The following is a 13,566-nucleotide window of genomic DNA, read 5'->3' on the forward strand; positions in this document are numbered from 1 at the left end:
TAGGGACGTATTGGGAATCTCCTGGAACAATGTGTATCGGTCAATACATATTGATATTTTGAAGTTTGAACCTTGCTTACAAGAGAAACATTTACTGATCAATATTTCTTTTACAATTTGGGAAAAGCCTTAAAAGCATGGTTTTCAAACCGCCGTTGACAGACGGTGGGACTGTTTGGCCTTGGAACCATCCAGGCAACCAGTTCCATTTTACCCCAAACCGGGTTCCTGGCCAAAAATTGTTGAATCTGTCAATGACCCATCGGCGCAGGTGATCAAACCATGACCCGTTCAACAGTTTTGGCCATTTTTAAATTTTAATTATTTTTAAAATTTTAATTTATTGTCAGAATGGGCTGTCTATTTGAACCAGACGGTTGAACCATCAACCCAGAAACCAACGGCCAAAACGGTTTCAGTTCCAGGTCGTTTTTTAAAACATTGCTTAAAAGGCATGAATGTCATAATATATGACATACATGTCCACTTCCAATATTGGTTTGAAATTATACGAACTTATGATAGTTGTGGCTCAGAATATGGTATTCTAAGGTCTGCTTCACTACGAAGGCAATGAATTGAGTTTCTTCTCAAGTTGTTTGGCCGTCCTAAGTGCCTCCAAGGCCTCCGCTTGCTTCCCTGCCCTTTTTAGTCCGAGCGCCTTCACCTTCTCCTCCTTGATGCGCTCTTCTAGTTGACTTCTCTCTTGACTGGAGTTTTCTCTCTTAGCAGTAGTTGGTTTAGCAACTTCTGATTTTACTGAGTCTCGAGAGACAATGTCAGCATCCTGCAACCCAATTGCTTTCAAGGCAGACAGAAGTTGTGGATCAAGAAAATCCTCAACACTCAAATCTTCCATTTTTTCTTCATTGACAGATTTGCCAGTATTTCCGGTGTCATTCCCTGACATCTCTCCAAGCTGCATCTCAAGTGCCTTAGCCAACTCAAATTCAGCTTCTGCTTCTTCTGTACGACCCTCCCTCCGCAGCTTCAGAGCCTGTCGTTTGTGCGCAAGGGACTCCTGTTGCAACTTGAAACGATCTCGACCTGACATTGGTTTTGGAGCCTGACTTTCTGTTCTACGAACTTCTTGCCCAACAGAAGTATGATCTGAAGTAGAGATGGATGCATCGGATTGAGAGATTTCATTTAGACCCTTCTCCAAGAGCTTTGCCTGCCGCAATTCCTCTCTAGCTTCTGCCAATTTTCCCTCTCTCTTCAAAGCAACAGCCTTTCTTTTATGAGCCAATATGTCTTGCTGCAAAGAGTTTTTATTGTCATGAGAAACAGATTGTGGTGCAGAATTGACTTCATTCTTAAGTCCATTATTGATTATAAGAACTGTTTTTCCACTATTCTCAGAAATAATTGCCTCTTTACTGCCCATTTCCATTTTTGTGCTCCTAAAGGTTCCTGGCGGTGTGGGTACACTAGACATATCAGAAGTGATGTTTCCTTTATTTTGTGATTCTTCAATAGATAATTGGGAACGTCTCCAGTCATCTCCAGTCAACAAATCAATCAGGTTCGCAGACTGACTTGACTGGGGAAAGGACACGTTTTCCACTTTTCTCTTGTCATCAGAGTAGCCAACTTCTATTAATGGAGTCTGATCCCTGATGGACCATGAAGTTTCAGAGACATGTCTGGCAGAACTACCTGGAGGAGGTTTTTCTGTGTTACTGTCCTTCCAACCCAAGTTAATTTGCAATTTAGCTACTTTATCCTTTGAACCCTCCGTTGACTCAGCTGCTACTTTACTTACTTCTCCCACAGCTGTTATATTTCCATTTTCCTCTTGGGCAATCAAAACCACAGGGTAATTCAGTCCCTTGGTAGAATCTGGCAGAAGATCTTGCTTTGGGACTTCCAACTCTTTCATTTGGTCTTCTAATGCCTTTGCTGTCCTCAGGATTTCCTCAGCCTCTTCATTCTCTCCTTGTCGTCTAAGGGCAAGGGCCTTCCTTTTCAAACCTAGGAGTTCCCTTTGGATTTCAGCTTTGCTTCTTCTTGATGACACAACTGGGACTTCAGAAGAGAGTTTGATCACAGATGAATCAGTATCTTGTTCATTGAGATGTTTAGAAGGTCTTGTTGGCTTGTTAAGAAGTTCAACATCTTCATCCCTCCAGCCCAAACTCTTTAGAACAGAGAGAAGTGTTGGATCATTCATATCTTCTTCTGTTACAACCTCTTCATCTTCTTGCCCAGCAGAACTTGTTGAAGGAGGATTAGTGGTTTCATTTTTCTGGACAAGGTATGTATTTGCTTGCTTCAATTGTGGATTAAGAGTATTAAGTGGAACTTCCATATCTGCAAGTTGTGCTTCTAATACCTTCGCCATTCTCAACACTTCCTCAGCCTCCTCAGCCTCTCCTTGGCGTCTCAAAGCAAGGGCCCTCCTTTTCAAGCCTAGGAGTTCCCTTTGAATTTCAGCTTTAGTTTTTCTTGATGCCACGACTTTAGGAGGGGTTTGGGTTGCAGCAGTTTCAGTGGCATGTTCAGACAATGTAACACCATGACAAGGACCTGATTGCAAACTTACAGCATCAACATCTTCATTGTTCCAACCCAAATTCTGAAGCATAGAGAGCAATGCAGGATCGTGCATGTCCTGGTCTGTCACATCCACTTCATCTCCTTCAACTCCCAATGCAGGAGCTGTAAACACGTCTGGATGTTTGTATGTTGATTCTGATTCCCTCCTACCAATGTTCGCTCTTGTGGCCTTCAGTTTAGAAGCACTCTCCATCTCTTCCAATTGATGCTCAAGGACCTTTCCTTTCTTCAATTCTTCTTCTGCCTCATCCAATCTCCCTTCCCTCCTCAAAGCAAGAGCCTTCTTTTTCAGACCCAAAAGCTCTTTCTGAATCATTAGCTTACTTTTCTTGGGGAATTCAGAATCCATAATTTTCGATAACCCAACAGTTCCATTATCCACTTTAATCGAGATAGATGAATTTTCAATAGTCTGTGAGGCTTGAACCTTTTGCTTCAAAGAAAGAGATGCAGAGATGTCTGCCTGAGACTGCAACATCTCAAAATCTCTTTCAAGTAACTTAGCTTTCTTTAGTTGTTCCATTGCTTCCACAGTATTACCTGCTCGTTTTTGGTTTAGAGCCTCTCTTTTCAGAGAAAGGATTTCATTTAATAATGCTTCCCTGTCCATTGAAACAGATTGGGACATAATGTTCTCTGGGTGAGAAGATTCTTCAGTCCAACCCAATGATTTTAGGGCCCCAGTTATCTCTGGGTCATCCATATCCTCATCTGTAACTTCAAAATTACCATCAAGACCAAGATCATCAGCAACATCAATGAAGTTCTCAAAGTTAAAACCTGGGTCCTGCTCATATCCAATTGAAAATCCATCTTGTTTATCGTCATCCATACTATGGATCAGAGAAGCTAGCTCATCATCTGAGTCTTCGGCCTCAGCCAAGAAATCCTGTTCCTCAAGTTGCTGTTCTAGAACCTTGGCTTTCTTTAGCTCTTCCTTGGCCTCTGCAAGATTCCCTTCCCGCTTAAAAATGAGAGCCTTTTTCTTATGAGCAAGAACCTGGCTCCTATCAATGTTCCCATTTCCCTTGCCTTTAGAATTTTGAGGGATTTCTCCAAGAAGGCTAGACAGTTCACTCTCCAAACTGATTTTTTCTTTCTTTTTACCAGCTTCATGAAGATCCATGTCAGACCATCCCAATTCCTTCAATTCAGCAACAAGGTCACCTTTTTCTTCTTTAAGCATTGTATGAGATCGTTTACTCTTTTGACCTGATTCTTTTAGGCCATCTTTTACATTCTGGATGTCAGCCAGACTAATAGAAGAAGCCTTTTTGCGGGTCTTTCTTAATGCAGCTTCTAAAGCTAAAGCCTGCCTCTCAAGATCCTTTCCTCTCTTAAAGGCCCTTAAGGCTTCATCAGGTTTTCCTTCTCCCTTGAGAATTCTGTACTTCTTTTTCTCTTCCAGTGCTTGCTGACGCAACTCTTCTGGACTTGTGCTTCCCATCTCACTTGGAGCAGGATTTTGCATGTCCACAGTGACACACCTATGCATGTCTTGTTCTCCATCTTGGGCAATAGATTCTTCATTTATATTTGAACAAGATGCACTGCTTGTAGCCCTTTGAAGATTGGAGACCATGTCAAAGGTGGAAATATGTCCTAAAGAGGTCTCCTTCCTGTCACTCCCAAGAATTTGATTTAGAACTTCCTCCTCGTGCTTTGATGTCAGTTTTGATCTACCTAAATCAAGGATGCAGAAGAGAACAATTAGATGTTGATCCATTTCCATTTGAAAACCCGAGTTTATCCCGCTTGATGCATGACTGTGTGCAAGGATGCATAAGTAACACTTTACGATTTATAATGAAATTACTATTTAAAATAAAGGGGACAGAAGGGAAACAAAAAAGTTTAAGGTCATTACTGTACAGATGCGCATAAAGAACTAATACATTCCAACATTACACACAAAGAACATAAAGACATACTTAGAAAATACTAGGTTCTTTATCTTTTTTATGTTGAACTTTTAAGGTTTTCTAAGCCCTAAAGGCAACAAAGAAACCTATGAGAAAAAACTCCATGAGGCTTAATTACAGAGTAGGTTTTATGTAGGAATTCTCAATTAGGAATCACAGGGGAAAATCAAAGAAACCTATTTGTGATATGTTGGTAGAAGATTATTTCACTTAAAGTAGAATCACAGAGTAGGTTTTATGTAGGAATCCTCAATTAGGAATGAGGCTTAATTGAATTCAGTAGGACATAAAAATTTTAAGGTTTCTAAAACCAGGTCAAGTATTATTTTAACAGAAAGTGATGGTTTTTGAACTAATGACTTGCAACCTAATTTCTGCAAATTCCTTATCATTGCTATCATATTTGTATACATTACCAAAACCATTTCTATTCAATTGATGTACTTTTATCCTTTCATTTCTTTTTCTATGTGATGGATCAATCACATTTTTTTAATCTTTTTGCTCAGGACAATTTAATGAAAAATTTGTATCCCGCCTTGGTATTTGATCCTTATACAGACATACATGTATACAAGCATAAAGAGCCAAAAGATATACACCAACCTAGAAACATAACAAGGTGCATGTCAAGTAACATAAAACAGAATAGCAAATCAAGGAGAAAATAAGAAGAAATGGAGAGAATGCTAAGATTTAACGTGGTTCGACTTGGTAGCCTACATCCATGGGAGGAGAGGAAAAATATCCACAATGAAAACAAGATACAGCTCTCTCTCTCTCTCTCTCTCTCTCTCTCTCTCTCACTCACTCAACCCTAATCCCACACAACCACTCGCTTAAATAAGCAAAAGACCAAATTATATCAGAACTACACATAAGCCCCTTTTCTCCCATAAACACATACAGGTCCTCATAATTTAACAATATTACAAATATACCCTGTAACCTCCAACAACCCAAATACAATATATCTCTCAACGGTGATCATTGCACAAACCACATAACAAAGCAAGATATAGAACAAGATTTCTTGATGCACCATCCACAATATCAGCAAATCAAGAAACCCAGATGAATAGGGTGTTCAATCCGGAAGCCAAGAATTTAGCATTCCAATGAAGTATTGTTATCCTCTAAGACCCACTAGAGGAACCACTGAAAATAGTGGGGGACATTTCCTCAATTTCAATTAGGAAGGTGAGATACCTGAATCAAAACCAATTTGTACTAAGTGAATCAACTAAGATTTCCCTAAATACCTCAACAGCCAATATCTAAGTAGTAACTCTTATGGTAATCAAATCCTTTTTTATTTGGGGGGAGGGGTGGCAGGGGGGAAGGCATTTTCTTAATTTCAATTAAGAAGGTGAGCTTCCTTAATCAAATATCAATTTGTAATAACTGAATCAACTGAGATTCCTGTAACTCCTAAACTGTAAATCAGTCTTATCGAAGTGTCAACTAGTCAGCTGAGGGCCAGATCACTGTATCACTAATTAGTTGGTCAATGCAAATGATGTTGTTGCCTAGTATGATTAAGCATCAATAAGATCAACTAGATGATTAATGAATAGACAACCACAAAGTCATTTTAAAGATTTATTTATTTGTTTTCATCTCTAATTATTTAGAATAATATGGAACATGTTTGTATCTATATGGACTTATTTCTGAGATTGCAACAATATCTTAAATTTCAAACCTATTTTTTTCATTGACTAGCCATCATCTAGGCAGTAGGCACCAACTAGTTATTGCACTGACTAAAGAGGACAAATCACAAACTGATGGTGGCTCAGTTGGTAAATTCTCCTGGCTAGTTGTAGCAGAGACTTGGGATTAAATCCCACTGCCACCAGGGTTGGGGGGTTGGGGGTTGGGGGTATGGGGGATGGGATACCCCCCATCATGTAGCCTTACGAAGCCACAAAAAAAAAAAAACCTAGAGAGGCTAAAACAACTAGCGATTGCCTTACCATAACACTGCTCTAAATATCCTACTAGAAACTCTTAAAGTAATTAAATCTATTACAGCCTGAGGATCACATAAATATATAAAACATCCTGGAACTACTCTCCTCTCAAATTAATCTCAAAAGACCACAGTCAACAAACATTTGGGAAGGCCCAGCTCAACTAAAGACTACTAAGAAAATGAGCCGAAACTTTACTGCTTATAGGACATTGCAGAGAGACATGGTCAGCAGTCTCCAGGTCAAATATTGCATAAGGAACAGCTTCTGGATGGAAGGTTTATACCCCTTCGGATGAGCTTGTCTTTGGTTAGACATTTGCCAAGAGCAGCTATCCAAACTAGAAAAGCCACTTTAAATGGAACTTTACAAGCTCAAACAGATCTATAGGAGAAGCTAGAAGCATGTGTGTGATGACTGGTCATAGATTTAACTGAGAAGCATCCAGATTTATCCTACCTCTGACTCTGTTGTCCTCAACATTGGTGTTCAGCTGGTGATTTTGGATCTGACAGAGCAACTCCTCTAATTGCCCGATCTCCCAATGGTAAAGACTCCTTCTAAACTTGGGGGACCATACAATAATTGGTATACAAAGAACAATCAGGCACAGTGGGGCCTCCTTGTTTTCTGCAATATTAAAAAGGCTTAGATAAGAGTTTTCCAGGGGCCTGTCTCCGCACTAACAGTCAATTAAAAGCCTTTATTTTGTGCCGTTACCCAGTTTTAGGGTGATTCCTTAACCTGTTTTACCAAACTTTGAAGAATCTTACCTAATACCTACATCTCAACCTCAACTATTCATGTTTTTGATAGAAAGCCTTAACAGTTGATCCCTCACCTTTTTCCCCTTTTTAATATTTAAAACACATATACTTTTTGTATAGCCATCTATTAGTTGCAAACCAAATTAGTTGACACCTAGCCAGGAATATATGCTGCTGACAATAGCACTGTGCATACAATTTTAATTAAAGCTAATAGTAAGATTAGTTCAGTAATTATATACTTAACCCAACAGTACTTTACTTGATACAATTCTTCACCTTTATCAAAAGAAGAAAAAAACAGTAGTAGTTCAAGTTCATCAAAGTCAGTTTTAGTTTGAACTGAAGATACTTTAAGTTGATTTTATTTATCATGTAAAAATGCATTTCTACAAGGCATGGCTAGAAAATGCCTATAAGGAAAGGGTACAGTATAGGAAAAATGTTCCTGTACAATTTGGCTTCAAGAATAGAAAAAAAAAGATGTCATTAAAAATTTGGGAAAAACATGTGGTAGGGTAAAATGATCAGTTAAAAGAAAAGAGTGAAGAAGTAGAAATTTTGTAGCACCAGCAGGTCCAATAGTTCAATCACTTTCCCTCATGAAAAGATGGAAACAAAATCTAAAAGATGAAAAAGAACACAACAATAAGCAACAAACATTCATTCCACTTAACAAGCTAAAAAATCAAAGACATGAAAAAATAAATAAATAATAAAAGGACATGGATTGTAACATAGTGATGGGAACTTCAAACTGAAACCAAGAAGTGCCCAAATAATTGGAATAGAGGTAATAATCTTCTACATGTCTAACTTAACTATACTAAATACTAGAATTACTGAAATAGACCTTTTGCAGTTCTGCTCCTCTGCCCATGCCGCATCTCAAATCGTGCGGCCTCCTCAAGTTTTTTACAAGGATCACATATCCGAACTGGTGAATCACCTTGACCACGTAGGACCATTCTCTGTTGCGTACAACTGTTGCAGAACAAGCCCCCACATCTCCGGCAATGATGCTGAAACTCCAAAGCAAGGAATATCTATAAGAAAGAAAGAGGAAGAATACTGGAAAAGAACCTTAAAATAAATTAGCAATCCCTCTACTACCATGTTGATAGAACTATTCATTTCAAAGGTTGAGGAATGACTTGAAGCCTTGAAGGTTAAGGAATATCATGTAGTTTCTAGATCAACCCCAAACCCAATAGTAAATGTTGCAGTGAATCATGTCATATAGTGTCATCTTTCTATCTGCCGCTAGCCACTTTTTGAGTAGAATTTAGTAGTCCCCATAGCATCTATGCACTAATAGATCCAATTGGGCTCCCAGAAGAATAAATTAAACTTTGTTTTGTTTCTTAATAACTCCACATGATATAGTGTATAAACAATTCTAGTTTCTCTCAGTAAACATTAAAAAGTAAAAGCACTCCTAATTCACACTAATTGATACCAATGCTACCTTTAAAAGTCAAACGTAAAACGAGTTTGTCGAAGATTGACAGTAAGAAACTTAAAATGTCTGTACAATCAATATGAATGAACAATTTACAAAAGAAAACGAAAATAGGATACAATACGTAAAAGCAAAATCATAATCCATCTTATCAATGGGGGAAGAAAATTTTTGCAACACCGATTTCGAAGAAAAATATGAGAAATTACAGAAAATTCAAACAGGGTCATCAAATTAAAGAAGAGAGAAGTCAAACCTTTCGATTAATGAATGTAAACTGAGAAGAACATCCCTGACAGTGAGATGCGTCGACCACCCAATTATTTCCTCGAAGCGATGGCTTCGCCGGCAATCCGATCTTCTCCAACATCTTCTTTTACGGAGAGAAAAATCCGGGAAGAAAATATAGAAATTGAAAGAAACGATCAAAGAGAAATTGAAAAGCGAAGATACAGAAACCTAAGATCCTTTTGTGAGGTTCGTCGGTTTCGTCTTCCTTTCCTTTCTCTTTTTGGGTGAATGCTATCATCACGGGCTTTGCCGTCACGGGCCTCTTAAATGACTCGATCATTTGGCTTGGCATTCAGTAGGGCTGTTCATAACCAAACCGACCAAACCGGACCGACCCAATCCGAGTCGACCGGGTTGTCATCAGCACGGATCGGTTTCAGGTTGTGCAAATTCTTAAACCGATGATTCGGGTTGGTTTCGGTTTTCACACAAGAAAACCAGAATTGACCCGAATCAAACCAACTTAGTTCCTAGTTCAAACATGAAATTTCAAAGCCCATTAGGCCACCTAGTTTTTGAATGGTTGCAAGAAACTTTGGATTAGTGAATAGTGATTAATGAACAACTTTGTGATTAACTTTTCATTTAAATTTTATCATATGAGATGGCTGAAATGATGTTCAATTTATGATTGTTTTTAAGATAAACAAGATTTTATCACAGGAATGAACTTAGAACCAAAACTGACCCAAACCAACCCAACCCGACTCAAACCGACCAGGTCAGTTTTGCTTAACATTGGGTCGGTTTCGGTTTCTATGTCAGGTAACCCGACCAGGTTGGGTCGGTTGGAAAAACTGCAGTAAACCGACCCAACCCAACCCGTGAACAGCCCTAGCATTCAGTTCACGTTTGCACATTGACCGTGACGACAACATTGATTTTTGTTAGGTATGATGAGTCCAGATTGGATCGGATCCGGCATACCAAAATCAAACATGCCTTTTCATGGCCGAGTAGCCCGACGGGCTGACCTGCCCCCGGTTCGGCAGGGAGCTTCTTCGTTGCTCCGAGAGCCAACCCAATGCCTATTACTTCATGGCAAGAAATTAGGAGAAGAAATGATATATATATATATATATATATATATAAGGATTATAACAAGGGCAACTCTAGGGCCCTAAATTCAATAAAAGTAATATTTAAAAAAAATTTAAAAAATAGGTTAACTTTTTAAAAATAATATAAATTAAGGGCAAAAATATTGTTCATCTTTTTCCTCTTGCAATCCATTCATCAGCACTGTCGTTCATCGCCGCCTCCGACAACGCTTTCGCCTCTCTCCACCCACCTCCACCTCCACCTCCAACAACATTGTCGGAGGTGGGCGGAGGCAGAGACGGCGGTGGCGGTAGCGGCGTTGGTGGTCATTCCTCTACCCAATGCCGCCACCTCCTCCCACCAGTGTCGTTGTCACCTTTGCCTCCGCCCACCTCCGACAACGTTGTTGGAGGCGGAGGTGGGTGGAGATAGGCGGAGGCGTTGCTGAAGGCGGCAGACGGTGGCACTGATGAATGGATTGCAAGAGGAAGATGATGAATAGTGTTTTTGCCCTTAATTCGTATTATTTTTTAAAAGTTAACCTATTTTTGAAAATTTTTTGAAAGTATTACTTTTATTGATATTAGGGCCCAAAAGTTGCCCTTATCTGCTATAAATGACGCAAGCAGGACTTACCTGGGCTGATTTTGGCCAGATGGAGGACAATGTAAACGGGTGATTTTAGTTAGCGCAGCTTCAAACTGTTTTCTCGATCAATGGTGGTGAAACGGTTTGCGACCGAAAGTTTTTTGGGAGAGGACGATCCCCTTAGTTATAAATCTCCTTCGAAACGGAAAGGAAGGATGGAACGGTTGGATTTCCACCGTTGCTAATGTTTCGGGTTAATCGGTGATGAGGACCGAGAACATAGCTTTCGTGTATTGTTTACAGAAAGCCTTGAATGATGGGGTGAAGAGGAAAGATGGTACAAGAAGAAAATGAAATCGAATGATGGTTGAGATATCAGATATACGTTGGAGTTGTGTAAGAATGTTGGGGTAGTACCATTGTTAGGAGTTCAATGTTCTTGGAAAAGATGATGAACAGGGCTGGTCGAAGGTAGGAGAGGAAGGAAAAAATGGGAAGAAAAAGAGAGAGAGATAGATGGAGAGAGAGAGAGAGAGAGAGAGAGAGAGAGAGAGAGAGATGAAGAATGAATGGCCGGGAGGGGGAGAAATTGTCGTCGCTAGTTTCTTCGTTCGAAGGGAGAAGACAGTGAAAATCACCTTCGAGAAATCCCTTAAGAGTGGTCTCTCCCAATGCATGGTAAGATGTACGTGTGAGGCTGGTGTGAGGCATCTTGTGTAGTTTGGGGGTAATTTTATAATTTTGGAGAACATTGGGGTATTTTGGTAATTTTAAACAACTGGGTCAAACCGGATCTAATGGGTTGAATTGGGGTTCTGATCCAATGGTGAGTGGTTTCAGGTTAAAAAAAAAAATGAAGGTTGAGATGGGTTTGAATGCTAGAAGGGTTTTGCATGAGTAAGCTAGCGAGATTGACCGAAATAGAATCTTTTAGATGAAAGGGTAAATAAGAGTATTTTTGGATGAAATTTTTACAGAGTGGGGTTTTAGGACATTCTGAGTTGATTATTGGGGTTAGATTGGGCCAAATGGTCTTAGATCGAAAAGATTTGGAAAGGGCTTGATTTAGTTAATCTAGGGGCTTAAAACATAATGTTTGTGTGATCGAGGGATAAACAATGTTTGTTTTGGGTGAAACTTTACAAAGTAGGGTTTTTAGGTAGTCTGATGTGATTGGTAAGGTTGGATTGGACCAACTAGGCTCGGATCAGGCGGACTTGGAATCTGGTCAATTTGGAGCCTTGAAATGGAATTTAGGTATGATTGATGGTAAATGGAGGTGTTTTGGGCTAAAATTTCACAGGTGGGTATTTGGGGGTGTTTGGAATCTGATGGTGAGGTTTGATCAGTCTTAGAGGGTCAAGATCATAGGAATTTGGGTCAATGGGATGTTTTAGGACGGAATCTTGGTTTGATAAAAGGGAAAATGGAGGAATATGGGGTTGAAACTTTATGGAAAGGTGTTTAGATATATCCGGAATTTAATGGTGTGATTTGATCATTGGTTCAGATGTGTCAAGGTCAAGGGAATTTGGGTTTTGAGTGTTTAGACTAACGATAAAGGTTGAAATGGAATCTTTGTTTGATGAAAGGGTAAATGGAGGAATTTCAAGCTAAAATTTCATGGGTATGTATTTTGGGAGGTTCTGAGTCTGGTGGTTGTGTCTGATCTAATGGTTGAGATGTAAGTGGGAGTCAATCAAGGGCATCAGATAGGTATCAGGTAGGTTTAACAACGAATCTAAGGGCTTTCAGGGTGAAATTCAGGTTTTTGGATGTTTCGCAAAGGTTGAATGGGTCTGATTGAGAATTTGGGATGAATTAGAGGTTCAAGCGACGGACCAAACAAAAATCAGGTATTGACAAAGGGCTATAAAAAGAGAAAACCACAAGAAGGCCATTAAATAGAAAATGTGAAAGCAGAGGACTTGATAAAAGAAAAGAGAAAATCCATAAAAATGTGAATGAAAAGCTAATTAAATAGAAAAATATAAGATGATAGCCAACTACTTCTGATCGGTGTTGCATTAATCATTGAGAAGGCTTAAAAAGATATTTTTAGATATAAAGAATAATTACCAAAGAAGTCAACCACAATTGGATTTTCATGAATCAGGTTACCAGCATCTCATATAGAGTCTCCCGGTTGATATATGGCATAAAAGGAGCAAACCTTAGGGTGAGCAGAAACAAGTGGAAGAAAGAAACAAACCTTGTTGTGGTCTAATCAAGTTTGCAACGAAAAAACTGGGGAGAAATGAAAAAGAAAAGTGTGTTAGAGAGAGAAAGAGAGGAAGAAGAAGAATAGGAAATAGGAGAGAAAAAAATAAATGGTGATTTACCTTGTTCTCACCGTCGCCGGAGTTTTGGTTCTGAAATTCAGATCACTACTTCGAACTCCAGCTGCTAAATGAGGAAGTAATGAGAGACGAAGAGAGAGAGGAGTGAGGGTTAGATAGTTGAAATCGGGTTGGGAGAGGTTTGAGGGGTTTTTTTTGTCGTTTTGGTTTTTCTATGTGAAAGAGCGGGAATGAGATTCCAATTCTCGGGGGGTGGGGTGGGGTGGGCCAAGAATTGCCATTCCCGAAAATGGGGGATTGCCATTCCACTTGAAATGGGAATCGGATTCCGATTCCGCCCAACCAAACGCCAGAATCATTCTGATTCCAATTCTGGACCCCTATTCTTACAAAACAAACGGACCCTAAGTTAGTGTTTGGAACTGATGTTGTTTTCTTGGAAAAATAGTGCCATATATGAAATCCATTTTTTCAGACCATACAAGATGTTTAGGTACACATTTTTTTCCAGAAAAATATTTTCTCAGACCATGTCTTGAAATTCGAGAAATGTGTGATTTGAGAAAATATCCTTTTTGGTATTTTCTCATTTTTGTACTATTGCTAGTAATAATTTGCTAATGTGGCATTGGGAAATCCCTGGTGGCAATAGCAATGATC

General features: G+C 39.3%; 1 protein-coding gene across 1 annotated transcript; it reads right to left on the bottom strand.

Moving 5' to 3' along the window:
• Positions 1 to 339: 339 nt before the first annotated feature.
• Positions 340 to 9,216, bottom strand: LOC148878052 (phosphoinositide binding protein). The gene is made up of 3 exons (XM_088948227.1): positions 8,943 to 9,216; positions 8,078 to 8,246; positions 340 to 4,242 (listed from the first exon to the last, which is right to left on the bottom strand). Exons 1-3 carry the CDS (start codon positions 9,054 to 9,056, stop codon positions 563 to 565), a joined length of 3,963 nt encoding a protein of 1,320 aa, XP_088804353.1. The 5' UTR covers positions 9,057 to 9,216; the 3' UTR covers positions 340 to 562.
• Between the last annotated feature and the right edge of the window lie 4,350 nt (positions 9,217 to 13,566).

The sequence above is a fragment of the Nelumbo lutea genome, chromosome 1 (genome assembly GCF_056320005.1).
Source record: "Nelumbo lutea isolate HS-2025 chromosome 1, American lotus-T2T, whole genome shotgun sequence".
Classification (NCBI taxonomy): Eukaryota; Viridiplantae; Streptophyta; class Magnoliopsida; order Proteales; family Nelumbonaceae; genus Nelumbo; species Nelumbo lutea.

Excerpts from the sequence above, each read along its gene's own strand:
- LOC148878052 (XM_088948227.1), bottom strand. The coding sequence starts at position 9,056 with ATGTTGGAGAAGATCGGATTGCCGGCGAAGCCATCGCTTCGAGGAAAT. Across the intron at positions 8,247-8,942 it reads TTACATTCATTAATCGAAAG|CATCATTGCCGGAGATGTGG; the intron begins GTTTGACTTCTC and ends TTGGAGTTTCAG. Across the intron at positions 4,243-8,077 it reads GAGGAGCAGAACTGCAAAAG|GTAGATCAAAACTGACATCA; the intron begins GTCTATTTCAGT and ends TCCTTGATTTAG.